Source organism: Sycon ciliatum, chromosome 3 (assembly GCF_964019385.1).
Source record: "Sycon ciliatum chromosome 3, ocSycCili1.1, whole genome shotgun sequence".
Classification (NCBI taxonomy): Eukaryota; Metazoa; Porifera; class Calcarea; order Leucosolenida; family Sycettidae; genus Sycon; species Sycon ciliatum.
Window position 1 is genome coordinate 20,493,972 of NC_088645.1, and position 27,221 is coordinate 20,521,192.

The 27,221-nt window shown below is 46.8% G+C and overlaps 1 protein-coding gene across 1 annotated transcript; it reads right to left on the reverse strand.

Annotated features, from left to right (window-relative positions):
* Positions 1-3,833: 3,833 nt before the first annotated feature.
* Positions 3,834-13,727, reverse strand: LOC135812565 (TNF receptor-associated factor 2-like). Its single transcript, XM_065325892.1, has 6 exons — positions 13,578-13,727; positions 10,104-10,169; positions 5,736-5,801; positions 5,475-5,586; positions 4,925-5,013; positions 3,834-4,188 (listed from the first exon to the last, which is right to left on the reverse strand). Exons 1-6 carry the CDS (start codon positions 13,680-13,682, stop codon positions 3,883-3,885), a joined length of 744 nt encoding a protein of 247 aa, XP_065181964.1. The 5' UTR covers positions 13,683-13,727; the 3' UTR covers positions 3,834-3,882.
* Between the last annotated feature and the right edge of the window lie 13,494 nt (positions 13,728-27,221).

Below are 27,221 nucleotides of genomic sequence, written 5' to 3' on the forward strand. Positions count from 1 at the left end.
TTATTTTGGAGACGACGGGATCTCTCTTCCAAAGTATGTTTATGCTGACGCATCCTATCACCTATTCGGCGTCTATTCTAATTTAATTTCCTCCTCGTCTCCCTATTTCTTTCCAAATCTCCCTCTACATCAGGGAGTCGTATACATTATACGACGAATATTGGTACGGTACGGGACAGATACAGGAGCCCGCAAATATTGTGGACAGCTGTTATGTACAATCCTGTAGAGCCTTTGTAGTCACAGATACGGGACAGATATGGGACAGATACGGGATAGCTCCAGCCGTGACACAAACAAACAAACAAACAAACACCAAACGAGAGAGCTTGGAAGCTCAGGGCCCTGCGCTATGCTTTGTTGCCTAGCTCATCGTGTATGTTGTTAGAACTGATGGAAATGCTTTTTCCTTTGATTAGCTACATCATTGTATTGCAAAAACCTTTCACTGAGATACTGAAGTAACGTCTTCTGCATAGCTATGGGACCGGCGCTGACTCTGCCGATCACGGGCGTTCTGGAGTCAACGGGATGTCTGTCCTGACGTTTCCTGGGACCGGCGCTGACTCTGCCGATCACGGGCGTTCTTCTTCTTCTTATTATTATTATTATTATACTGACGGCAACTAACATCCATTCTGATTATATTTACTCGTCTCCCTACTTCGTATTTCTTTCCAGAAAATCTCCCCATACAGCAGGGAGTCTATTACAGAATATGACACCCTGCTATACATCTACATGACTGTATATACGTTATAATTATTATGCAATCGGCCTATATGCGATTCCCGGACTGGTCGACAGGCGGCCCAGCCAGCCTGCTAGTGGGATCTCGGCCTCGCACACAAATCCACACAAAATGTTACTGCACTGAATGCATTCCCCCGATACACTTCGCATATATACTCATTCACTTGATGATACCGTACTCTTGATGGTACGGGACAGGTAAGGGATAGCGCCAGGCATGTCGAAGGCATGTCGATGGCACAAACAAACAAAAATATTGTGGCCAGCTATCTTTGCTGGTACGGTACAGTACGGGACAGATACGGGATAGCGCCAGGCGTGACACAAACAAACAAACAAACAAACAAACAAACACCAAACGAGAGAGCTTGGAAGCTCAGGGCCCTGCGCTATGCTTTGTTGCCTAGCTCATCGTGCATGTTGTTAGAGCTGATGGAAATGCTTTTTCCTTTGATTAGCTACATCATTGTTTTGCAAAAACGTTTCAATGAGATACTGAAGTACAAGTAACGTCTTCTGCATAGCTATGGGACCGGCGCTGACTCTGCCGATGACGGGCGTTCTGGAGTCGACGGGATGTCTGTCCTGACGTTTCCTGGGACCGGCGCTGACTCTGCCGATCACGGGCGTTCTTCTTCTTCTTCTTATTAAAATACTGACGGCAACTAACATCCATTCTGATTGCATTTACTCGTCTCCCTACTTCGTATTTCTTTCCAGAAAATCTCCCCATGCAGCAGGGAGTCGTTTACATAATATGACTCCCTGCTATACATCTACATGACTGACTTGTCAGTTTGAGCACTCTGGCAAGATACGTTCGGGCCTGATTGGAAATTTTTATTTTCATTGCTATCAGGTTCGGCCTCATTTTCTCTGTGCTGCGCTGATGAGTTCAAAAAGAACGAAACATCATGCTGTCCGCAGATTGAGTAACTGTATATACGTTATAATTATTATCAAGAGTACATAACCCCCCAGAGTGTGCAACGCCGATCCAGCTCTGTGTAGGGTCTTGGTCGAGCGGAATCGGATCTTCTGATGTCATGCGTACACTTCACACCAGCCGGTCTCGAGGCAGGGCACCATTGTTTTTGATCCAAGAGTACCCGCGACTTCCCGGGTTCCCCTCGGATGTGTACGGTATTATGACGCAAAGATCCGATTCCGCTCGACCAAGACCCTATGCAGAGCTGGATCAGGCGTTGCACACTCTGGGGGGTTATGTACTCTTGTTATTATGCTATCGGCCTACATGCGATTTCCGGGCTGGTCGACAGGCGACCCAGCCAGCCTGCTAGTGGCATCTCGGCCTCGCACACAAATCCACACAAAATTTAATGTTACTGCACTGAATGCATCCCCCCCCCCCATACACTTCGCATCAAGAGTACATAACCTCCCAGAGTGTGCAACTCCACTAAGGGTGCTGTCCCGACAGAATTTCAAGTTGACGTCATTTTGATGATACAATGCGCACTGTACACGGATTATCAGACGAATCCGGAACCTGTGGTTGACCGAAGCCGATCGATCCTGTACAAATTATTTCAAAGAAAAACGTGTGATGCGTTGACACCCGTACACATGTTGTAAATCACTGCTGCAAGGAGCATTGCGTCATAAATAATGACGTCAACTTGAAATTCTGTCGGGACAACAGGGTATGTGGGAGTTGCACACTCTGGGGGGGTTATGTACTCTTGCTTCGCATATATGCTCATTCTCTTGATGGTACCGTACTCTTGATGGTACGGGACAGGTACGGGATAGCGCCAGGCATGTCGATCGCAGAAACAAACAAAAATATTGTGGCCAGCTGTCTTTGCTGGTACGGTACAGTACGGGATAGATACAGGATAGATACAGGATAGCGCCAGGCGTGACACAAACAAACAAACACACAAACAAACACCAAATTAAAGCTGTGTGGACCCTGGCTAGCGCCAGACGTTACTGAAGTAACGTCTTCTGCATAGCTACGGGAATTAAAGCTGTGTGGACCCTGGCTAGCGCCAGACGTTACTGAAGTAACGTCTTCTGCATAGCTACGGGAATTAAAGCTGTGTGGACCCTGGCTAGCGCCAGACGTTACTGAAGTAACGTCTTCTGCATAGCTACGGGAACAAATACCAAATTAAAGCTGTGTGGACCCTGGCTAGCGCCAGACGTTACTGAAGTAACGTCTTCTGCATAGCTACGGGAATTAAAGCTGTGTGGACCCTGGCTAGCGCCAGACGTTACTGAAGTAACGTCTTCTGCATAGCTACGGGAATTAAAGCTGTGTGGACCCTGGCTAGCGCCAGACGTTACTGAAGTAACGTCTTCTGCATAGCTACGGGAAATAAAGCTGTGTGGACCCTGGCTAGCGCCAGACGTTGCTGAAGTAACGTCTTCTGCATAGCTACGGCAATTAAAGCTGTGTGAACCCTGGCTAGCGCCAGACGTTACTGAAGTAACGTCTTCTGCATAGCTACGGGAATAATTATTCGTTTGCCGGTGCATTCATGGCCGTTCAAGTGTCCCGTTTAGGAAATATTACGCCAGAACACAGAGTGATCGCAACCGTGGAACTGACCAAAACCTATTGCAGGTACCCTTCTGGCCCGGTCCTTCCGATCGAGGTACCATCCAGTTCACTGCTGCCATTCTCTGGAAGAAGACACCGCCCATGGTACGCTGTGAACCTTGTCACGCCCATTTCTGTGCTCTCTCGAAAGCGTCCAAATATTCAAATAAGTCACCTTTTTATCTGTACACCAATGGTCAATCCTTTCTAATTTGGTGTCAGATTTTATCTGATCAAATCCCATCTTATTGCTACCTAAAGTTCTGCAAGGATGTTAGGAAATGAACTTCTCGACATCAAATCGGTCAGTTACACTCCGTGTTTTCGGTTTTCAACATGGTTCTGATTCCCACAGATCTATCTGTAACATATTAAGTTACCTTCGGTGACTTCTTTCACTTTATGAGTTTTTCCCCTCCCATCTCCTCCCCATTACTATTATTATTAAATTTGTCATGTCGCTCTCATGTATAGAAGAAGGCGCCAACGCCTATTTGTGTTGCCACTTGAAATGAAATATAACAACAACAACGACGACGACAACAACAATTTTCCGATGTCTAAACTAAAGCGGGTTCATAATACGGCACCCACTCCACGATGTAGCGTATTCGTATCCTGTCCGAACGTATCGATCCCGCTTCATACCGCATGGCGCGCGACAGCATGCCCTGGTTTCCCCAGCCTGGGCTATGTTCTGTTATCGGACCATCTGTTATCGGCTGGTCGGTGTAATCGAGACTCGCCGCTGCGTCACTGGGTGGTTGGATGGTGAACTCCATGATCACTCTGTCCTCAGTGTCATGCAAACACTGCACTTTGACTGCGTGATTGAACGGCCAAACTAACCCATCATCATTTCTGCCCTAGAGCGGAGAAAAACAGCAACGAGCGAACAACACAACATAAACACGTGCAATAAAAGAATTAACTCAGATGGAGAGCCATTGAGCCAAAAATTATTCATAAAAGTTCCTTGGTCATTTTTAATTTAAAAAAATAAAAGAATAGAAAGGAAAAGGACATATAGAAACGAGTTACGAGTAACTCTCCACCACTCGTTTCCTTATTATGTCCTTTTCTTTTCCACTTTTATTATTGGCTCAATACCCGAGTTTCAAATAAAAGAATAATGATAATAATAATAAGAACACGACACACGAGATATACATTTATGCGTTTTCCCCCGCTGAAATGGTACTTCCGACCTCACTCATGCATTTCTGCTAGCAATCGTATTCACCACTGCTGTCTGAATAAAGAGAGCTACGGTTTTCTGGCAAGGCTACAGGGGAGTTCCCCTTTTTACTTCTTAGACAGTATTGTCGCAAGGAGACAGTCGCACATTGAACAATTTTCTAACTACAGGGTTCTACATCCTTCGTGCTGAAAAGGTCAATTAACATTGGTTCTAAATGCGGTCACAACTGGTCTAAGCATTCATGGATGCAGGAGTAGGACCGTGAGCCACCAAACCTGAATCTTCAGAGCCCCTCCCCACTAGATTGTCGCTAGTTTCGGACTTCTGGCTACATCTGACGCCATGGTTTAGAGCCCTGTACAACTTCAACAAAGTTCAGAGCAATAATTCTGGTTTTCTACCTTGACTAGGCAATAGTAAAAGGAAAATCCTTTTGGGGTTTCGCTTGGGTGAATCTTCATGCACATCCGAGGTCCACTCTCGTCTGGACCTGAACGCAGAGGGATATACACAGACGATGTGCAGACATGTTACAGAAGTACACAGAAATACACGCCACAAACCACAATGTACCAGATATACACACCCGTCACAAGAGAAACACGCGAATCTGCAAATGCAAAACGATGGCTAAACACCCAAATACTAATTATAGCAGACAACATCTGAATAAAACAGATTACTAGGGCGGTAACCTATACGCACTCTACAAGTGCTTGGGTCGACACACTCACACTCTCACACAAAAAAACACACACACGCACACACACGCACACAAACACACACAAACACACACACACACGCACACAAACACACACAATCATACACACACACACGCGCGCGCGCGCACATACACATACACGGACATAAGCACACGCGAGCGCGCGTGCGTCAACACATTCAGGGTAAGCATGTGCAGCCGAAGCACAACAATCCTTCCAGATAACACACCGATGTAGAAGGCGTCGCTGAAGAACGGTTTGGCCTGATTACAGCGATAATTGATATTATCAAACACCTGAGTGTAAATAGTACGGCGATATCGCGAAGGGATTGTACCAATCTAGAACACGGGGAATAGCAGAGAACAGAGAGTCTGTTAGCATACGATAAATATCGCACGCAAAGTCCTAATCACAAACGTCTGTAGCAGTTGTGTTAGAAGAAAAGATTCAGACATGTGTAGATATGTTTCTGAAAGCGTTCACTGACCGTCCACACGCGATGGGCAAGCCTTTTTATTCTCGTCAACTTCTCGAGGTCACGCTCGAGCTGGTCCTGAAGACAAGATGGACAAGCATGTAGAACACAGGTCAATAAAGTCATACACCGTCATACACTGCCATACACCGTCATACACTGTCATACACATTTTTGCAAACGATTGAAACCACTTACACATACATTGGCGCGTGCACGCAAACACATGCATCCACACACATAATAATATTATCACAATGGAGGAACAAATCATCAGTCACACCACCGGGACTCGAACCAGGGACCTTGCTATTCACGAGCAATACTCTAACCAACTGAGCTACAGTGTGACTCTTTTCCTGTTACAAGTATTCACAGCTATTGTAAATCTATACTTCTTTGATCAATCCATATCTGGCTTGCATCATGCATCATGCATCATGATGCAAGCCAGATATGGATTGATCGAAGAAGGACACATGGGGAAGGACATTGGAAATGTGGACAACAAAGTACATAGAATGGCTTGTTAGGACACGGCAAATTGTTCTGTTAAGGTTTCGGAACAATTGAACCAGCCGTTAAGGAGTTAGAATTTCGGCTAGGTTTCCGGCCTTTTCCCATGGTTAACAATTTGCCCAGGAAGCCAGTATCGACTTTTTATCAAACCCACGATTTATCCTTTCCTTTTTGGCCTTTTGTGAATCATGGTCATGAATGCTGTCTGCTGAACATGAAGTATTAGTTGTGAGTTCAAATCCCAACCTATCCTCAAGTCAAACATTTTTTCTTCATTGTTTTGGTGATCAAGCTGGTACACAAGACAAAGAAGATGGCTGCACTAAACGACTTGTTGTTGGAGCTCGCGCTTCCTGCCGAACTGACTGACACTCGACTGGCTCGCGCCATGTGAACACACCCACAACACTGCAATGGTGTGAGTGAATATGGAAGTCATCGCGCTGTAGCTTTTGGAGATTCATTCTAGTATTTCAAGATCGCCAATTTGAATTTAGCAGTCAACGCCGTCTTCTATCAGCGTTCACAAGCGTCTGCTTTTCTCAAAATGTCGTCAAAGTCACACGGATAGCTTTGCCAAGTCATGGCCTTGGAAATGAGTCCGTATCGATGTCGTTTTCGTCACACGGTGAGTAAATCGCAGCTCAAAGAAACTATTTTGGTCACAAAACGTATTGGGACGGATGCCGCTCGTCAACATCTACAACACTTTCGTTTCGACATGTCCTCTCTGACTCCATTATCGATACGAGGAAGAACTCGTTTGGTGTAAACCAGACGTACATGACTGTATCAACGTGAGTGAGTTGTCATTTTTCCTGCTTTCGCGCGGAATATTTCTTCGAGTTCACAGTGAGTTTTTCCAGGCAGCGCTAGAGTGCTCATACGGTAAGACGCCAAACTTCGCGGGCGATCGCCAGGATTGCAAATCTTTTTGAAACGGACTGTAGTAGTAGTGAAGTTAATTTGGGAAATATTGTAAATCGCTCAATATCCACGTCACCAAATTTTCGCGATTTCTTGGAAACAACAAGTTTGTGATGGCAAAGGTTCGCGAAGCACAGGGGCCACCTACATTCACCGACTTTTGAAGCTCAAATGCACGCTGGTTAATATTCGCGTTACACTCTTCTCGCAAATATAACGAACATTAATCTGTCGCGAACATTAGGCCGCGGTCACACCAAGCGCGATTCAACCATTCAGCGGAAAAAGAGCTTTTTGACGTCAACATTTCTACAGAAACGGCTGAATTTTCGGATTCAGCCGTTTTCAGCAGTCAGCCCTTTTCAAAGCGCTGAATGGATTAATCTACTTTCAGTCAATTTGACGCAGTGGCCGGAAAAACAAACTACTGCAAATCCAAAGTGTATCTTACCATCGATGCATCGTGTTCTGAAATACTCCAGCTTTCGTTGTTTGTTTCATTTTTTGTCCAACTTCTCTCATAGCCTGCTGTCAGTTCTTTTCCTCATCTTTCCTTGTGCGCTTTCTGCGAGGTACGATTTGCTTCGGCAGCCTCAAGCAAAGGAGACTATTGTGGGACGGAAGCATGCGCACCATGATATCGGTGCAAATGTAGATAACGGCACGGAGTCTAGTTTCAGGTTCCATGGCTGCACTACAAGCTCAAACCTCTCTCAATCATCTTTTATTATTAGTATTTCTTGTATTGTTGGACTCAGATGGAGAGCCAAGGTTTATTTTATACAAAGAGAAAGACCAAGGAACTACAAGTTACTAACGTTATACTGTCCACTAACCCCACCAGTTACTAAACAATCAGCTCATGCGATAACATTGCTCGACACTCACCGACGGTACTAACGTTCTACAACTAACTGGCTAACAGCTCTAGCACATCTTGGATGCGCACTCCAACAGCCTTCCAACTTGGAAGGTTCTAAGTTATAGAAATAACAAAAAGAAGGGGAATGTGAGCGCAGCCAAGATACGCACGAGCTGAAAGTCTCAGCTGTGAAGGACGTTGGCGGATGTTCATGCATGTCGATGGCGATACTGGCAAGACCATTGGACAATACGGTCAAACCACGATTCAAAAACTCACAGCAACATTCCACACAACTATTGTGGCTCAAAGGATGCAAAGATGCATCCAAGATGTGCTAGAGCTGTTAGCCAGTTAGTTATAGAACGTCAGTACCGTCGGTCAGTGTCGTGCAATGTTATCGCATGAGCTGATTGTTTAGTAACTGGTGGTGTTAGTGGACAGTATAGGGGTAACTTGTAGTTCATTGGTCTTTCTCTTTTGTATTAGTATTAGAGAGGTTCCGCATAACGTAATTACGTTAGTAAAAAACGTATTCGATCTACGGAAAGTCTTACGTAAACTGCATGCGCATCTGGGTTCCACCATACGGAATTTTCAAATCACGTAGCTGCTATTGGCAACTCCGAACGTGGCAATGTACGACCAGTTTGTCATAACTCGTAACATTTTGTCCTTTACCTTTCTTGATCATAATAATAATAATTATTATTATTTTAGGAATGGGTTTGCTCCCACACAGGAGCTCGCGCTATTCCGCCGGCGACTTGACACTTGGCTGACTCACGACTGCCATACAGAGAATGCACCACTCCCAGCTCAATACACAGTGTTTCGGGGAATTCACCCCTCATCAGTTGAACTTGAGTAGGCTGAGGAAGAGGAAGCCTGCTCAAGCTCAACTGATGAGGGGTGAATTCCCCGAAACACTGTGCGTTGAGCAGGGAGTGGTGTTTTCTTGCAGGTTTTCCGAGCCGAAGTTTCGATGGACTTCTCGTGTTCTCTGGATGGCAGTCGTGAGTCAGTCAAGTGTCAAGTCGTCGGCGAAATAGCGAACCTAATCCTTAACAAAATCATCGCCGAATTTGCAACCTCTATTTCGTAGTTGAAGTATTATTATTACAAAAAAATATTATTATCTACGCATGTATCTACGCAAGAGTGACCACCAGCCAAATAGGATATGTGTGTGTCAAAGTATTGAACGTTTTCGTTCCCTTCTTGTCAAAATACTACAGGGAATGATGGAAATAAGCTAAAAGACTACAACTGTAAGGAAAAGAAGTTCAGAGATACATCACTCCAATTATGTGAAGAAGTCCGGTCAGGAAAACAGTACCTCGGCAATGAAGTGTCACCGGTCGGGCTGTGCTAGTTGTCGTGTGTGGTATTCCGATGATGTATTCTCTGTTTTGTCGAGTGGTAGGTCTTTGTTACATCTAGCCGTGTTGGAAGCTTTGTACATACGTAAGTTATACCCTGAGCTTTGTGTTCAGGAGGAGAATGTGTTGTCTTTGCAGTTGTTCGGCACTGTTCGTCGTGAAGGTGCGAAATAGATCCCTTGATCTCTTGATATTTCTTTCTTTTTCTTGTCACTACGTTTTTGTCACTTATTGGATTTGCATGCTGTCACGTCTACACATAATTCGAGTGATGTATCTCTAAACTTCTTTTCCTTGTAGTTGTAGTCTTTTAGCTTATTTCCATCATTGCCTGTAGTATTGTGACAAGAAGGGAGCAAAAACGTCCAATACTTTGACACATGTCCAAAATGGCTCGTGGTGACTCTTGCGTAGATGTATGCGTAGATAATACATTTTTTTGTAATAAATTCTGCCGCCGTTCTAGTTAAAAATTATTATTATTATTTAAAAAAAGCTTACGTGGAGATACAAATGTAATTAACGCAATAAATAGAGTAAGCTGCTAATGGTGTTTGTACAGAGTGCGCAGCTTACTCTATTTATTGCGTTAATTATTATTTTTGTTATTATTATAATTTGTCTGTAGCAGTTGTGTTAGAAGAAAAGATTCAGACACGTGTAAAAATGTTTCTGAAAGCGTTCACTGACCGTCCACACTTGCTTGGCAAGCCCTTCGTCTCTCTTCAACATCTCGATGTCACCCCGGAGCTGTAACTGAAGACAAGATGGACAAGCATGTAGACCACAGGTCAATAAAGTCATACACCGTCATACACTGCCATACACCGTCATACACTGTCATACACATTTTTGCAAACGATTGAAACCACTTACACATACATTGGCGCGTGCACGCAAACACATGCATCCACACGCATAATAATTATTATCACAATGGAGGAACAAATCATCAGTCACACCACCGGGAGTCGAACCAGGGACCTTGCTATTCACGAGCAATACTCTAACCAACTGAGCTACAGTGTGACTCTTATCCTCTTACAAGTATTCACAGTGATGGTAAATCTATACTTCTTCGATCAATCCATATCTGGCTTGCATCATGCATCATGCATCATGATGCAAGCCAGATATGGATTGATCGAAGAAGGACACATGGGAAGGACAGCTCCTACAAAACACGAATATTCTGGCTCACACCGCACAGCACTAACACTGTCCTCGATTGTCCTCCACTTGGTGCTTATAGTCTGTTTCAAAAAGATTTAAATTCAGGTTTGGGTCTTAAAAGTATGAAGATCAGGGAAATGTGGACACCAAAGTACATAGAATGGCTTGTTAGGGCACGCAAATTGTTCTGTGAAGGTTTCGGAACAATTGGGCCAGCCGGTAAGGAGTTAAAATTTCGCCTAGGTTTCCGGCCTTTTCCCATGGTGTACAATTTGCCCAGGAAGCCAGTATCGACTTTTTATCAAACCCAGGATTTATCCTTTCCTTTTTGGCCTTGTGGTTATCATGGTCATGAATGCTGTCTGCTGAAAATGAAGTATTAGTTGTTAGTTCAAATCCCAACCTATCCTCAAGTCAAACCTTTTTTCTTCATTGTTTTGGTGATCAAGCTGGTACACAAGACAAAAAAGATGGCCACACCAAACGACTTGTTGGAGCTCGCGCTTCCTGCCGAACTGACTGACACTTGACTGGCTCACGCCACGTGAACACACCCACAACACTGCAATGGTGTGAGTGAATATGGAAGTCATCGCGCTGTAGCTTTTTGAGATTCATTCTAGTATTTCAAGATCGCCAATTTGAATTTAGCAGTCAACGCCGTCTTCTATCAGCGTTCACAAGCGTCTGCTTTTCTCAAAATGTCGTCAAAGTCACACGGATAGCTTTGCCAAGTCATGGCCTTGGGAATGAGTCCGTGTCGATGTCGTTTTCGTCACACGGTGAGTAAATCGCAGCTCAAAGAAACTATTTTGGTCACAAAACGAATTGGGACACATGCCGCTCGTCAACATCTACAAAACTTTCGTTTCGACATGTCCTCTCTGACTCCATTATCGATACGAGGAAGAACTCGTTTGGTGTAAACCAGACGTACATGACTGTATCAACGTGAGTGAGTTGTCATTTTTCCTGCTTTCGCGCGGAATATTTCTTCGAGTTCACAGTGAGTTTTTCCAGGCAGCGCTCGAGTGCTCATACGGCAAGACGCCAAACTCCGCGGGCGATCGCCAGGATTGCAAATCTTTTTGAAACGGACTGTAGTAGTAGTGATGTTAATTTGGGAAATATTGTAAATCGCCCAATATCCACGTCACCAAATTTTCGCGATTTCTTGGAACCAACAAGTTTGTGATGGCAAAGGTTCGCGAAGCACAGGGGCCACCTACATATACCGACTTTTGAAGCTCGAATTCACGCTGGTTAATATTCGCGTTACACTCTTCTAGCAAAAATAACGAACATTAATCTGTCGCGAACATTAGGCCGCGGTAACTGGTTCCATATGTAACGATCCCGATACCTTCGGGCTCAGTATCCGATTTTAAATAATTCTTATTCTTATTACGTCTCCTTTATTCACTTCTTTCGAAGGCCGTAAGCCACCGGGAAAATATTTCCATGGGTGAAACAGCAAAAAGAAAATGAATAAAGTAAGAAGCTTAAAACCAAAGGGACAAGAAATAGCGGAAGGAAGAGAAAGAAGGAAAGAACCTCAATCCGAACTCCGACATCAAAACAAAAATTAAGATTTCGCACCGACGTGTTCTGTATAAGTGATAAGGGCATTGATATCGGTTTTAAAGCTCGACACTTGGTGAGCCGAATGATGTTATTAAGGGGGCTATTTTGACATTCGGATTCAGAATCGGTACCAGTCTATTACTAACGCCTCTAGAGTCAAACTCTGAATTAGCACTAGCAAGGGCCGAAGCCGACACCAGGACTCAAGCATGGCTTGTGAAAATTGTAGCCAAGTGCAAAAGCCTAAGCTGGCCAGCATCAGAGTGCTAAATCAAGTACATCAACCAATGAAGGGAGTAACAAAGGAAACATCTTTATCAGTCGTTATTCGTCTCTTGGCTATTGAACATGAAAACGCAGCAGATGTGAATCTACATGACTGTTACGAACAGTTCTTAGAATTTTAACGGAACCTTGGATAGCCTCCTGTTGCACAATAGCCAATTATGCTCCCTACATAGTCCGAAGGCATTGAGGAGACTCTCTCACCAAGCCTCCCAGGGCACCGACAACCACAGGGACTGCGTCAACTTGGGAGAGGGACCAAATTCTGGACATCTCTCGCTTCAAGTCATAATTTTTCGAGCGCTTTTCAGCCATTTCCTTATTGATATTGGTCTCACCAGGGACCAACCACTTCAATCAGCACAAGCCACTCTCAGCACAAGCTGAAAACGGCTTGTTTGGTGTGACCAGGGCAGTTTACAATAGGAGGTCTGCTCACTGAGCTTATTGGAGTTGAAGATAACCCGGGGGGGGGGGGGGCGTGAGAGGAGAAGAGGGGAGGGGGAGCAGATCTCCAAACACATCAATACTGATACCACCAGCCTCGAACCTGAGAGGTTCGCCGCAGGCCATGGACGTATCGTCATATTCTGCTCAACAAATTGTACTGCATATCGTTCAAGTGCTCCAAATGCAGGAGCACATAATTTTTTGTTTCCAACAAGTTTCCTGGCAGACAAATCTAAAACTACAACACAGCAACTTAGCAGGAGCGCAAGCTTCAGGTTCCTCCACAACATTCTGAAACAGGTTTCATAACCAACGTTCGGGCTCTCTCTTCGCGAAATAATTATTACATTCAAAAGGAAACAATGGCAACACCAATGAAGCGATGAACAGAAAAGAGGTCATAAATCAGCACGGAGAAGAAAAGATAAAGCCAATTCATGATGACTGTTGGACTCATCCACAAAGAAAAAATGGCAAAAAGGTGTGTAAAAGGAACGGGAGGTTCGTGCTCGGAGCTACATGTTCTGGTCTTTTATTAGGTACGTTTTTTTCAGAATTCCCACCATCGTGAACTTGTGTCTCAGGATGCTCGTCGTGGGTTAAGTTTATATGAGCTAACGTTTTGAAATAAATTCACTGCGACAGGCAAGATTTTTCTGCATGGCGACTTACCGCATCTTCCCTTGCTGCTGCTGCTTCGGCGGCGACTTGAAATTCTTCATTATCATAATCTTCATCTACGTCAGGTACTGCTGGTACTGGTTCTGCCTCAGCCATTGTGTAAGTATTAGTCGGATACTGCAAGTTTCTACTGGACAAGAGTTTGAGTGCGGGTGATTGACTTCCAGGCAATGACCTGCCTATACACGGTTGTATACATGTTGTACATGTTCGGTATACCGGTACTCCTTCTACGGAGAGTTGTATTTGTTCAAGCATTCCACTCTACATCATGCTATACGTGAACTGGATGTGTACATATGCGTAGAGCAGTCGTGAAAACCTAGTACCGAGCGTACCGGTTATGCATGTAGAGCGTTTTCAAGGTTATACCAACGGTCACTTTTTGGGGTCAAGTGCGAGAAATTCTTGAATCGCTAGTGAACAGGCGAAACCCAGTTCACGTTCATTTTGTATGGGAATGGATACGTGGAGGTGAAAGAAGCAGTATAATGGCGCTCCACTTGTTATCCGACACTCGTGTTGAGTAAGAGCGCTTGCCAGGAAGGACCTTCCATGGCTTGGGCGAAAATGAAGAAGATTCAGAATTGATCCAAGCGCTGGTGGAGCCAAACTTTTCATATTTCGTATACTTTCCATACGTATTTTCAATCTCGATGACTTTGTATTGCACAACATGGTGTATATTCTGTGTTTTGCGTGTATACACCAGATTGGTGTATCGCTTGTGCTGATCCGACTCGCACTGCACTGAACTATCCTGGTTTTTAACTCATGTTGGTAGCCTGTGCGACTATGTTTGGGATATTCCACTGTCATAATGGGATAAAATTCAAAGACAGGGCGACGAAACGGAGCAGTTATGATTATATAATACATTAATGTGGTGGCATTTAAGTGAGGTGTTGATAATAATTTCTATGACTGCATAGTATTACCTCCGAGATAGGACTATGCCTAAAACTAGGTTAGTGGTTAGTTTGTAAAAATCGGTGATTGTTTGGTAGAGATACAAGAAAAAGAGCATGTTATTTGAAGGTGAGTTAGTGTCTTACTTTACAGTGGGGTCACAAAGGGTTAATTAAAGGTCAATGGGTTTTCACTCATGTGCATGCTAGGTGTTGGCAATAGATTCACGCACTGGAGATTATTATTATTATTTTTTTTTTTTTGGGGTGCAAGCCTCTTTTATGGGCAAAAATTAACACAATGTATTAAAATGCAATACAACATACACTGGAGAAGAAATCAGGAAAATAAAATATGAGCTCAAAAATGGAACGAAAAATAGCAAATAGAATCAAAACTCACGATGGAATCAAACTCATGGTGGAAACTACAACCCAATAGACATCCTTAGCAAAAGTACGATAACGCTAACTTTTACGGTACTCACTCCCAGCCGTGACAAAAGACGTTATCGGATAACGGAAAAACGTTACAGAGCTCAAAATAACGGGCCGACGTTCGTTATGGAAATTCTGCAAAAAATGCAAAAACTCGCATTGTTTTGTAACTGGCGGGAGATAAAAAGCACGTCGACGTGCAGATCGAGATGAGATCGAGAGTCAAGATTGCTTCCTCTTGTGACATTTAGCTTTTTGGCGAGTTTTGCCTTTCAGTTGACAATTTCTGCGTCCTCTGCTTCGTGCTGTTCTCCCTCTATCCCATCTGGGAAACAAAGGACCAGTTCCGCGGCACTCCTGAGGAAGAAATTCATCGGCCTCTCCCAGACGTGCTGGAGCTGGAGAACCCTTACAGTCTTCGGTGCTGCGTTTAGGAAAGGGTTTCCAAGGACCTGGGAACAGCGAAAACTCATGTTCGCCGTGCTTTTGCTATTCCAGAGTAAAAGACCTCGCCAAGGTATTCTTTCGAAACGACAGCAAACTAATCCCTGGTTCAAAATTTTGAATTTCCCGCATCTGTTTCCACGAAAATTCATATCGCCATGGTTGTCACGACTACTTCGTCTCAACTATAACGTACTTTGTGCTAAGGGAAAAGTCAGCTTGAACGATCCGAAGTACGGAAAGGTTTGCGTTTACGTTAGCGTTTTTTTAGCTAAGGATATCTAATGAGTCGGAAAACCAACCACAGAATTAGATATTGGGAATAGAGTCAGACACAACAACAACCGAAATCAGTACACCAAAAATCTGTCCTACAAAAAACAAAGGAACAAGGAAAACAAGAAAGACGAAGTACAAAGAATCCCCAAAAAAGAGGGGAGAACGGGATGAAAGAGGACCGGAGAGCGGCAAACCCCAGGAGGACTTAGCGTCACGTAGTGGCGGGAATGCGGGCCTCCACAGAAACAGCATCCACATCCGCCGCCAGACCAGGTGCACGGAATGCACGGCGACTCCCACGAACCATCAGGACGGAGTCGCGGACAAGGCTGAAAGCCAGGTCCGTCCGCAGCTTTCCCATCACGAGGGGATAAGGCTGCGAGAGCTTGGTGGAGAGCTTCGTTCCGAGCAGCTTCAGGAACCGGGTGGCCTCCTTCGCCAGGGCACCAGCAGAAGACAGGACGATCGGGGTGAACGACGCGTGCTCAACTTCCCGGATCCGGGCACCGTATGCCGACTGCTTCTGACGCTCGTGCCATTGGAACACCTCAGCCAGCGGGCGAGATCGGTACGACTGTGCGTTGGGATAGAACACCCTTACATCAAAAAATGCATCAGTCTGTACCGACCAAAACCCCCTGGCCTTGATGTCCGGTCTGGCGTCTTCCGCAGTGAGCAGGGCAGGACCATGGTCAAACGTGCGGACCGTCGGTAGAGGTTGCAGCGGTGGCTCCAGCTGCACATCCTCAGACACTTGAGAAAGAAGTTGGCCCAGGTAGTTGCGGACATGGTTGTGCCGGTGGATGGGATAGCCGCCCAACTTGCAGATCATTGCGTGGTCGATGGTGAACGGCCGGCTGCATGGACACTCGGTAGGTGAACCGTGGATGGTGAGGCCATAACGAATGCATAGGGCATCAACGAAGGACCGCCGGTCGAGGGAGTATCCATGCTCGCGAACAGGAAGACAAGTCAGCCATGCCCCTGTTCCCTTGGCCTGGAGGTGCTCCAGAAGCATTGGTGGTAGGGCCTCTGGACCAGCTGTCTGCAGGACGGTCTTGGTAGTCACAGACTGGGCTTGCTTGGCAGCAGCCTTGGCGGCGCAAATGGCTGCTGGGTCTACGCTGTAGAGGGAGGACTGGTCCGCGATAAGTTGCTGGAGACTGCTCGTGATGGACAGAGATGCTGTCCGCTGTTGCGAGGCAGCCTCAACTGGATTGAGCACTGCAAGGCCACCATGACGCACAGGCAGAGCAAGAAGGCTGCGTAGAGGGGCAGGGACGACTGGCACACCCAATAGAGCTGGCAACAAGACGGAGCGAAGAGAGGACTCGAGAGCCTCGAAGACGTCTGGTGCACAGCTCGACACGCGCATCAGGAATGTCCAGCGGTGACGGTACCCAAAGACCAGTGCGGCATACACGGCTTGGGGCTCGGCCTCGGCCACGTTCGCCAGCTCACGCATCTCAGATGCCCAAGCCTCCACTCGAGCATTGCAAAATGTTGTCTTGAAGGCTTCCGAGCCCAGAGGAGCACCCAGGTAGGGGCGGCCCTCAGTAGTGATGTGGACATCGGTGTCGGCGAATGCAGCGTTGGCAGCATCGAGATGCTCGGGCTTGACAACCAGCCAAGTCTTGGCAGCGTTTGGATAGTAGCCGAATGCTGGGCCAAGTTGACAGATCTGGTCCCACCAGGTGCGAAGGCAGTGCAGCAGGCCAGCGGCTCCCGCGTCATCGGCATACCATAGCTGGATGGTCGAGGCGTCCGGTCGAGCAGCGGACGCACCGACGCCGGCTGGTCTCTCAGGCGATTCGCGGTCATGCACCGTGCCAGCTGGAGAGTCGTCCATAAGGGCGGTGGCGAGGGTAGTGACGAGTGGCGTAATGGCAATAGCGTAGAGGGGCATGGCTAGTGGGCAGCCTTGCGTGGTGCCTTCAGCAGACCAGATAACCGTACCGCTGACGTGGAGAGGTACTGTGCTGCGGTAAAGGTTTTTCGAAATTGTTGCTATTGATGGACATAGTAGGTGGATGTTGTGGAGCATAGCTGCACGGTTCAGGGAGTTGAACGCGTTGGCAGCATCGACCAGGAGTGCTCCCTCTGTGTTGCTGCTGTCAAAGTGGCGACACAGGGCATGCGCAGCGGCCTCCGCCCCTCCCTCCTGCCCAGCACAGGTTTGAAGTGCCCCCGCGGCCTCAACAATGTCCTGACGGGTGATGCGGAGGACCACCTTGGCAATGAGGCGACGGAGGGTCTCCCCAATGCCGATCGGGCGCACACCAGGATTCTTATCCAGGGGCACAAGCCTTCCAGCCAGCAGCGGCGCCAAAGCACCCGAGTCGACAGGAGAGGTGGCGAGGCGCTTCGTCAGCATGGCTACAGCGTTGCATAGGCCCGTGGAAGATCTTCCAAATGAACAACACATCCTCCGCCAGGCATCTGCATCCAGCCCAGACACCCCTGCCGCACCAGACAGGGAAAGAGAGGTAGCCCGGACAAATGCAGCATTCACCGGTTCGAACAGCACGAGATGCGTTGGGCGGCACGGACCCTGTAGCAGTACATCGGATGAGGGGCCATCCAAGTCCGGTGAAGGGTGTTTGGCTTTCAGAATATCTATGGTGGACTGGCCACCACCGCAGTCAGCCTGCAAGGGAAGGACGCCCCCCTTGCCTGAGGTGTGCAGGCAACGAATTGCTGCTTTCACTTTGCCCGCGAGCATGAGACGGGTAAAGCCTTTCACCGCTGCGTCATCAGACCGCTGGAGAGGACCAGATGGTAGGTGGTCTTGGATCTGCCGACCCTCGTGGAGCAGGGAAGTGATATCACCATCTTTCCATAGTTGGAGTCGACGCTGCAAGCAGCGGACATGATCAGCAGCCTTTGATGTCCGGAAAGGTTTCTGCAGGAGAAGCGGCGGAAACACCATAGCAGCTTTCAGAGCAATGCGTTCCTGAGGTGTGTCAGGGGACAGGAGTTGCAGGAGACGAGCCTGCTCCTCCACGAACGCACAGCCTGCTTTTCCAGATGGTATTGCAAAAATGTTGCGGCGCCAGTTGACGACAACTTCTCTCGCGTGCTCCAGGGCTTGCTCAAACTGCGATGATGGGACGGAAGCCCAGGTGAACGGCTGGCAGTTTAGGGCTGGTGCAGCGTCAGGGAGTCGCTCAGGTGGCTGAGAGGCGTCCAAGTTCGCAAGCCGGTCAATGTCCTGGGATGAAATGGCAGAGTAGTCCAGGGCGTGCGCATCCTCAGTGCTGTGCGTACCGGAAAACGGCTGAGAATTCTCTTGGGAGTTTCGAACCTGGGGAGTTTGAGTGCCTGAGCCAGAAGCCGCAGCGGGGCATGAGGATGAAACAGACGTCTCCGCGGCAGCACCGCTGGGTTGTGAGGACGTGGTAGAAGGGTTTCCGCGACCATCGTGGCAGGAAGAGGAGGCCGATATTTGAGATACTCCTTGAACATTCGAATTTCGAGTTCTTGAATTTCGAGTATTCACGGCGGAGGGTACTGGGCATGATGAAGAGAAAGCCAGATGAGAGGCGGCAGCAGCGCTGCCGGCCGTCTGTGACGACGTTGAGCGACAGGAGTTACGACACGTTCCATGGCGATTGGCGGAGCAGTTAGTACATTCACATTGACGTCCAGCTTTGGCGCATTTGCAGCCTGAACAGGTCGAGGCCTTTCCGCACGTGCAGCATGGCGGCATAGCTATAATATTATTATTATCGTGCTCGGGTCGCCGCAGCCAGCGCCGACGGGGAGGACACCCCCGAGGAGGGCAGCGACCCCTCTGGCGTCGACTCTCCACGTCCCGAGGAGGGCAGCGACCCTCCTGGCGTCGACTCTCCACGTCCCGATGGCGACGGAGACGGAGACGAGACGGAGACGAAGAATTAATAGACATTATTATTATTATTGAACGGCCTCTGCTGGGATGACGACTACACCATAGCTCAGTGGTTTGAGCATCGCTGGCTACAAGCGAGGGTCCCTGGTTCGAGTCCTGGTGGTGACAGTCAATTTTTTCTTCAGACTTTTCCCGTTTGTCTCTCTTTCCCTCAAACCAGTTAATATTATTATTATTATTATTATTATTATTATTTTCACTAGTTTGAGGGAAAGAGACAAACGGGAAAAGTCTGAAGAAAAATTTGACTGTCACCACCAGGACTCGAACCAGGGACCCTCGCCTGTAGCTAGCGATGCTCTAACCACTGAGCTATGGTGTAGTCGTCATCCCAGCAGAGACTGTTCAACATTTTCTTCAGACTTCGTAGCTCACACTTCCTGTGAATCCACACAGGCGGGTGGGACGCAGCCCTCACTGTACCCACACACTTCACGTACACTCTAGCACGCGGGGAGTCCCAAGTCTTAAAATCTTCACTAATTTGAGGGAAAGAGACAAACGGGAAAAGTCTGAAGAAAAAATTGACTGTCACCACCAGGACTCGAACCAGGGACCCTCGCCTGTAGCTAGCGATGCTCTAACCACTGAGCTATGGTGTAGTCGTCATCCCAGCAGAGACTGTTCAACATTTTCTTCAGACTTCGTAGCTCACACTTCCTGTGAATCCACACAGGCGGGTGGGACGCAGCCCTCACTGTACCCACACACTTCACGTACACTCTAGCACGCGGGGAGCCCCAAGTCTTAAAATCTTCACTAGTTTGAGGGAAAGAGACAAACGGGAAAAGTCTGAAGAAAAAATTGACCGTCACCACCAGGACTCGAACCAGGGACCCTCGCCTGTAGCTAGCGATGCTCTAACCACTGAGCTATGGTGTAGTCGTCATCCCTGCAGAGACTGTTCAACATTTTCTTCAGACTTCGTAGCTCACACTTCCTGTGAATCCACACAGGCGGGTGGGACGCAGCCCTCACTGTACCCACACACTTCACGTACACTCTAGCACGCGGGGAGCCCCAAGTCTTAAAATCTTCACTAGTTTGAGGGAAAGAGACAAACGGGAAACGTCTGAAGAAAAAATTGACTGTCACCACCAGGACTCGAACCAGGGACCCTCGCCTGTAGCTAGCGATGCTCTAACCACTGAGCTATGGTGTAGTCGTCATTATTATTATTATTATTATTATTATTATTATTATTATTATTATTATTATTATTATTATTATTATTATTATTATTATTATTATTATTATTATTATTATTATTATTATTATTATCACCCAATGCTGTAGACAGTAAGCCGTTTTGGCCATAAAGGCCTCATCAGTACAGCTACGAGCTAAATAGGCCGAGCTACCAGCCATGGTGCAAAGGAGGCACCACAGACATTAAGATAGCTCGTCGCTGAAGCGCCAGAGTGCTCAAACTACAAAAAAGTAGCGGGCATTGCGCGATGCAGCAGCACAGTATTATTATTTGAAACTCAGATTTTGAGCCATAAATAAATGTAGAAAGGAAAAGGACATATGGATACGAGTTAAGAGTAACTCTCCAGCACTGTAGCTGGATAATATACAGTCAGAAAGTGCAATAACTAGGCACAAAACTGACAAGAGTACTGAGACATTCGACGTCCTGACACCTAGCTTCAACACATCTCCGTAGCGCTAACCGACAGCCTTCCAACTTGGAAGGTTCAAGGTTATGGAAAGACCAAAGAGGGGAAGGCAACCGCAACGAAAACGAGCAAAAGCTACAGTCCCAACGGAACAAAGAATGTCGATTGTTACTGGACGATGACGAGACCAGTACGATATTTGACAAAGCGGTCTAACTACAATTCGAAGCAGCAAAGCAGCACACCACCCAACTTGGGAGGGTCATAAAATATCAAAGATAAGTAAAGAAAGGGGAAGCTTTGCGAAAACGAATTATACAAGCCAAAAGCCAAACTCCTACAGTACTCCTCTTGCATGACATTGTGATGGACTAGTTGACTACAAAACAAGTTGTTTCACACGACGTACGTTTCGCCTGTAGCTGACTGTAGGACTGTAGCTTTTGCTCGTTTTCGTTGCGCTTGCCTTCCCCTCTTTGGTCTTTCCATAACCACAAGAGAGAGTTTGGAAGCTTTGTCACAACTCCGAGTTTCACGTATCTCTACGATCATCAGGCAACCCTCTTTCCATAGCCTTGAACCTTCCAATTTGGAAGGCTGTCGGTTAGTGCTACGGAGATGTGTTGAAGCTAGGTGTCAGGACGTCGAATGTCTCAGTACTCTTGTCAATTTTGTGCCTAGTTATTGCACTTTCTGACTGTATATAGTATTCAGTTTCATTGATGGAGAGTTACTCTTAACTCGTATCCATATGTCCTTTTACTGTCTACATTATTATTATCATTATTTATTCCAGTAGATATGCAGAAGACGTTACTTCAGTAACGTCTGGCGCTAGCCAGCTTAGGGCGCGTTCAGACTGGCGTAAAAAACAAGCGGAATGTGAAAGTTGTCAAGGTGAATCGCTCACGTGACGTTCCCGCCAGCGTAAACACGGAAAAGGTTTCCCACCACTCTGCAGGCCAGTGGAATGCAGATTCCGGCGGCACGCGGAGCGCTTTTGATATACTTGCAGCACATGTTCCGTCTTTTCGTTTTATTTCAGCCTCTACTCTTGCAGTCTGACTGCATGCTTTTGAGTTTTGAGTTTTGACTTCTAGACTGCCAACTAATAATTACTTCTCCCATCATGCCGAAATCTTTGTTCGACTCAGCAATGGAGAGGGAGTTCATGGAGCTGTACGTGGTGATTTTTGCGGGCCGCTCTGCAGGCAAAACGTTACTGCGAACGAGAAGCATACTCTGATCGCGGAGCGGATGAATGCCACCCAAGCACCAAACACTCCGGACATAGTATTCTCCCCGTCGACAAGCAAAAGCACAATGATCCAGCATCTCAACAGACTAAATCAGTTTATTTTGATATCCAACTCAAACTTAGTCAACTCAAATTTTTCAAATGTCGAAGCTTCACATATACTGGCCATTCCAGCGGGATACACGTGCAGTGTGATTGCGATTCCCGGGATTACGCTGCAGCTTTCCGGCGGCTATTCACGCCAGTCATACCCATTCTTCCAAGTTGCTTTACGTTATTATCTTGCGTTTGAAAGCCCTATTTGAATATTGCGGGCAGCTGTATGTGGCCAGCTGTGTTTGATGGTACGGTACGGTACTGGAGACGGTGTCGTATAATACTCGTATTACCCTCGATCGTACCCGTCCCGTACCTATCCCCTACCGTACCGTGCCATCAAAGACGGCTGGCCACAATGCATATTCAAATAGGGCTTTAAAATGCAACATCACAATGTGAAACAACTTGGAAGAATTAGTATGTATGCGAAGTGTATCGGGGATGCATGCAGGGCGCGATAGTGCGGGTTCGAATCCCAGCCTTCCCAGGTTATGCCTTAAAAAAAAAGGAATTTTTTAAAGAATTTATAACATCCCTATGCTTTTTTGTCTAGGTCATCAAGGCAAAAAAGCATAGCGTAGGGCCCTGAGCTTCCAAGCTCTCTCGTCATTATTATTATTATCATCGTTCTAGCTCATTTTTTCCCCTGTTTTAGTCCTGTTTATCATGTTCAGCATAAGCGAAGTTGTGGATCATGCTTGCATGGTTGACTCCAACGCGTACATGCAAGTAATAATAATAATAATGCTTTTTTTGTCGATAGGAATGCAGCTAGGGAGGGAGGGAGATCAAGTGAGAGAGAGGGAGAGAGAGAGAGAGAGAGAGAGAGAGAGAGAGAGAGAGAGAGAGAGAGAGAGAGAGAGAGAGAGAGAGAGAGAGAGAGAGAGAGAGAGAGAGAGAGAGAGAGAGAGAGAGAGAGAGAGAGAGAGAGAGAGAGAGAGAGAGAGAGAGAGAGAGAGAGAGAGAGAGAGAGAGAGAGAGAGAGAGAGAGAGAGAGAGAGAGAGAGGGAGAGGGAGAGGGAGAGGGAGAGGGAGAGGGAGAGGGAGAGAGAGAGAAAGAGAGAGAGAGAGGGAGAGAGAGAAAGATTATATTGAGAATGAGAATTAAAATGCTTAGATCTTAAATGTAGAGTCAGCGGTACATTAGAGGGAGATCGGGTACAACCGAAAGAGCACAGAAAAAAAACAGAAGGTTTCGCTTGTCTTCAGCATCTACAGGGCACAGGTATAGGGGATAACTTACGTGCGAAACTGCCGAGCGTGATGGATGGCACGGATGTCGCTGGGGACTGCATACCATAATACAGCACCTTTGCAAGCAAAGCGCCCCCGCCCCATAGTATTACGGAAAGGTTTGTGTTTACGTTAGCGTTTTTTGCTATCCCCGTCGTATACGACTCCCTGATGTACATGCATAGGGAGATGAATGCATGCAGGGCGATAGTGAGGGTTTGAATCCCAGGTTATGTCTTGAAAAAAGGGGAGAAATGAAAAATTTATTACATCCCTATGCTTTTTTTGCCTAGGTCATCAAGTAGGGATATCAGCGAACGCCTTGTGCAGCACAGATCAACAGGTCTATAGTGTTGCGGATGCTGTTTTGAGAGCTCTGCATACCTTTGTGAATGTGGTAGTTTTGGATCGTTATAAAGCAGATCTAGGGCGTGCCCTTACCATCAATCATGGCGAGCACTGGTAACTCGAGACCCGGATGGATGGCACGGACCTCGGAGCAGATGCGAGAGACGTCCGGGAAATGGATGACTTGCACAAAGATCCGAGCCGCGAGTGAGATGGGGTAAGTGCACCCGTGTATCCAGGCTACACTGCGGGCACCCTACACCGTCTGTACGAGTACTGTAGTGTACTTTTTCGTCAGCATGAATGAACGGTGCACGGCATGTACATGTACATGATCAGTACCCTAACTGTCTTCAGCAGCTCATGAGTCGTGCATGTGCACTTGTAGGGTTAGTGGAAGCAGGTATTCTACTACTCCCAGAGTGGAAATACATGGCTGTATTATTATGTGAAGAGAAGCCAGGCGTCCAAACCAACCCAAAATACTCTTGCCCTATTTCTTCGGTGAAACAGTTATAAAAAAATTGTCTTACAAAACAACAGTGAGCATAGAAACAACCTCGATGCATCCAATAATATGGCATCCGGGAACCGGAAGTGTTGCACGAGGATCCCAAGAACACGTTCTAATTTCATATTCGAAATGCTCGTGTAGCTTTTGAAGTCGGTTTGGAATTTTGGTGCTCTGATTCATCCTTGGTCAGATCGAGCAGTCCTGCAGACATTATTATTATTATTTATTCATATTTTGATAGGGCAATCCCCACAGACTCAAGGTCTTCTTACGGGGTACCCTAAGAATGAAAGTAATGCATGGCGAAATAGGGATGGCGATGCAGCAGTGCGGATATGTACCATTACTGTTCCTTTCCGGTAGATGGCTACGGCCGAGAGTCTTTTCGGCCCTACCTTGACGCTTTGGCAGCCCAAATAAGGAGCCCTGAGTGCATCAAGCAGGTAAATTTTGATCGTATCCGGGGACATTGCGTAGTAACTCTGGATAAGGAAGAGTGTCTCCAAAGGCTGCTGTCGGAGGGATTGACCGTCAGGAACATTGCTGTGCAAGTACGTCCCTTTCATGGTGATGATGTTGTCCGGCTAAATGTAATTGGGTGCCCCTTTGTCCTCGAGGATGCCACTTTGGTCACCATGCTAGAACCAGAACCTGCTCGGGGCTGATTCCATTGCATCAGTTTCTCAGTACAGGTTTTCGCTGTCTCTTCATGCAGGCCAAGCCTTACAAAGTCCTCCAATGCATATGATAGGCCCGCTATGTGGTTACAGGAACCAGCTAACCCAGCAGGGCATGTGCAGCAGGCAGTGAGAACCGTAGGGACATGTGACACATCGCCAGCAGTGCAGCATATCCGAACGTTGTATTTCCTGTCCTTACGGAAAGAGGGCAGGACGACGCAGCATACAAAACAGAATTGTGGAAAGACAGGCAGTGAATTGAACTGGATCTTCTGGATGTGGCCTGACTTGAAGAACCTGAACCCTTTGTCTATTCCACGGAAGGAGCTGTACTTGGCTGTGCCTGAATCACCATCCTCCCCTTCATCATCCTCCCATTCGTCATCAACTTCAGCAGGGACAGCACTATAAGCAGCTACAGCACTATCAGCAGCTACAGCACTATCAGCAGCTACAGCACTATCAGCTGGGACATCAACTTCAGCAGGGACAGCACCATCAGCAGCTTAGCACTATCAGCAATTCAAGTTTCGTTCCCGATCGACGAGCATTACGGCAAGCTAGCCAACGCTTCAATTATTTCACGGAAAGTTGACTTGCCAAGCGTTGAGAGCCATCAATATTCCGACCAAACGATGCTCCAGGCACATCGTCCTCGGAGAGCTTCACAGCCTGCACCTCCATCTCCGACAAACAAAAGACTACGAAAAGTGTTCCTTGCAGAAGCTGACATTACAAAATTACAAGGCCGAGATTTGCTTCTGCCCACATTTCGGCACTTTCCAGGTTGGTCGCGTACGCATGACATCATTACGCAATGGGCCTATGGTCTACAGGCCTATGGAAGGTGAAATAATCCATGGAATTTGCGAACTGCTGACAATGAGACAGGCGAGTGTTACTGAGGCCATGGAGTCATTCCTGCATGTTATCAGGACACAGTTACACATGGCATCAGGTTTTGGAAATCTGCTACGCCAGGAAGTGTGCCAGCTGAAGGCATGCAATGGTGCTGGCATTTCGCAAGCATGGCAACAAGTGCTCTCCAGCATCTCAACAGCTTTTCCCAAAGTGAAGCTCTGTATAAGACACAATATGACACAGCTAAAAACAACTGAAGCAGTGACATGTGAATGTTGCATGAGCATGCGTGTGAGTGTATGTGTGTGTGTGTTTGTGTGTGTATATGTGTGCGGCTGTGCCAAAGCCTAGAGTGTTCATTTGCGGCTGTGGCAGGGACGTCCGTCGGCCCAATGATCTAACTCGCCACAGGAAATACTCCAACTCCTGATGCTATCATTGCACGGAGCAATGGGCATCCAAAGGTCCAAAGGTGTATGTGTGTTGTGCATTGGTGGTCGATTCACATGGCTTTGCCAGTTGTGTGGATTATACAGTTATCTGGTGCAAGTCTTGATCTGTCTCATTCAGATCGTGTTCGCTATCATTTCTATAAGAGAAAATCTGTGGGTGCACATCCGGTGCATTTGCAGACTTGCGTTCGTCTCTTGCGACGGGCGTATGCATGGTATGTGTGTGCGTGCGTGTGTGTGTATTCTTCTGTGATAAGTGGATCAAGCCGTATACAGGGTATTCATGGGTATTCGCCTTGAATGCATTTGCCGATAGTGTGACTTTCGTCGCAGAGAACTTTGCTCAGTCGGTCAGGCGACTCGGCCTTACGTTTCCTGAAGGCAATGTGTTCAGAACACAGTTTCTTCAAGTATGAACAGCTATGAACAGTTAAGAAATGGCAAATATTGTGTGTAGTTCATGGACCATAATGTGAAACACTTAGAATGCAGAAGAATGAGGATAGTGGCATCAAATGCTGCATGGATTCTGTTTGATATGCTACTCTTTTTTCCCTTCCATGAAAAGGTGAGTGCATCATCGATCTTC

What these genes read in the sequence shown, in the direction of transcription:
- LOC135812565 (XM_065325892.1), bottom strand. Translation starts at nt 13,682, where the DNA reads ATGGCTGAGGCAGAACCAGTACCAGCAGTACCTGACGTAGATGAAGAT. An exon ending in CAGCGACGCCTTCTACATCG is followed by an intron (nt 5,014 to 5,474) that starts GTGTGTTATCTG and finishes CTCTGCGTTCAG; the next exon opens with GTCCAGACGAGAGTGGACCT. An exon ending in TTTACTATTGCCTAGTCAAG is followed by an intron (nt 4,189 to 4,924) that starts GTAGAAAACCAG and finishes TCTCCGCTCTAG; the next exon opens with GGCAGAAATGATGATGGGTT.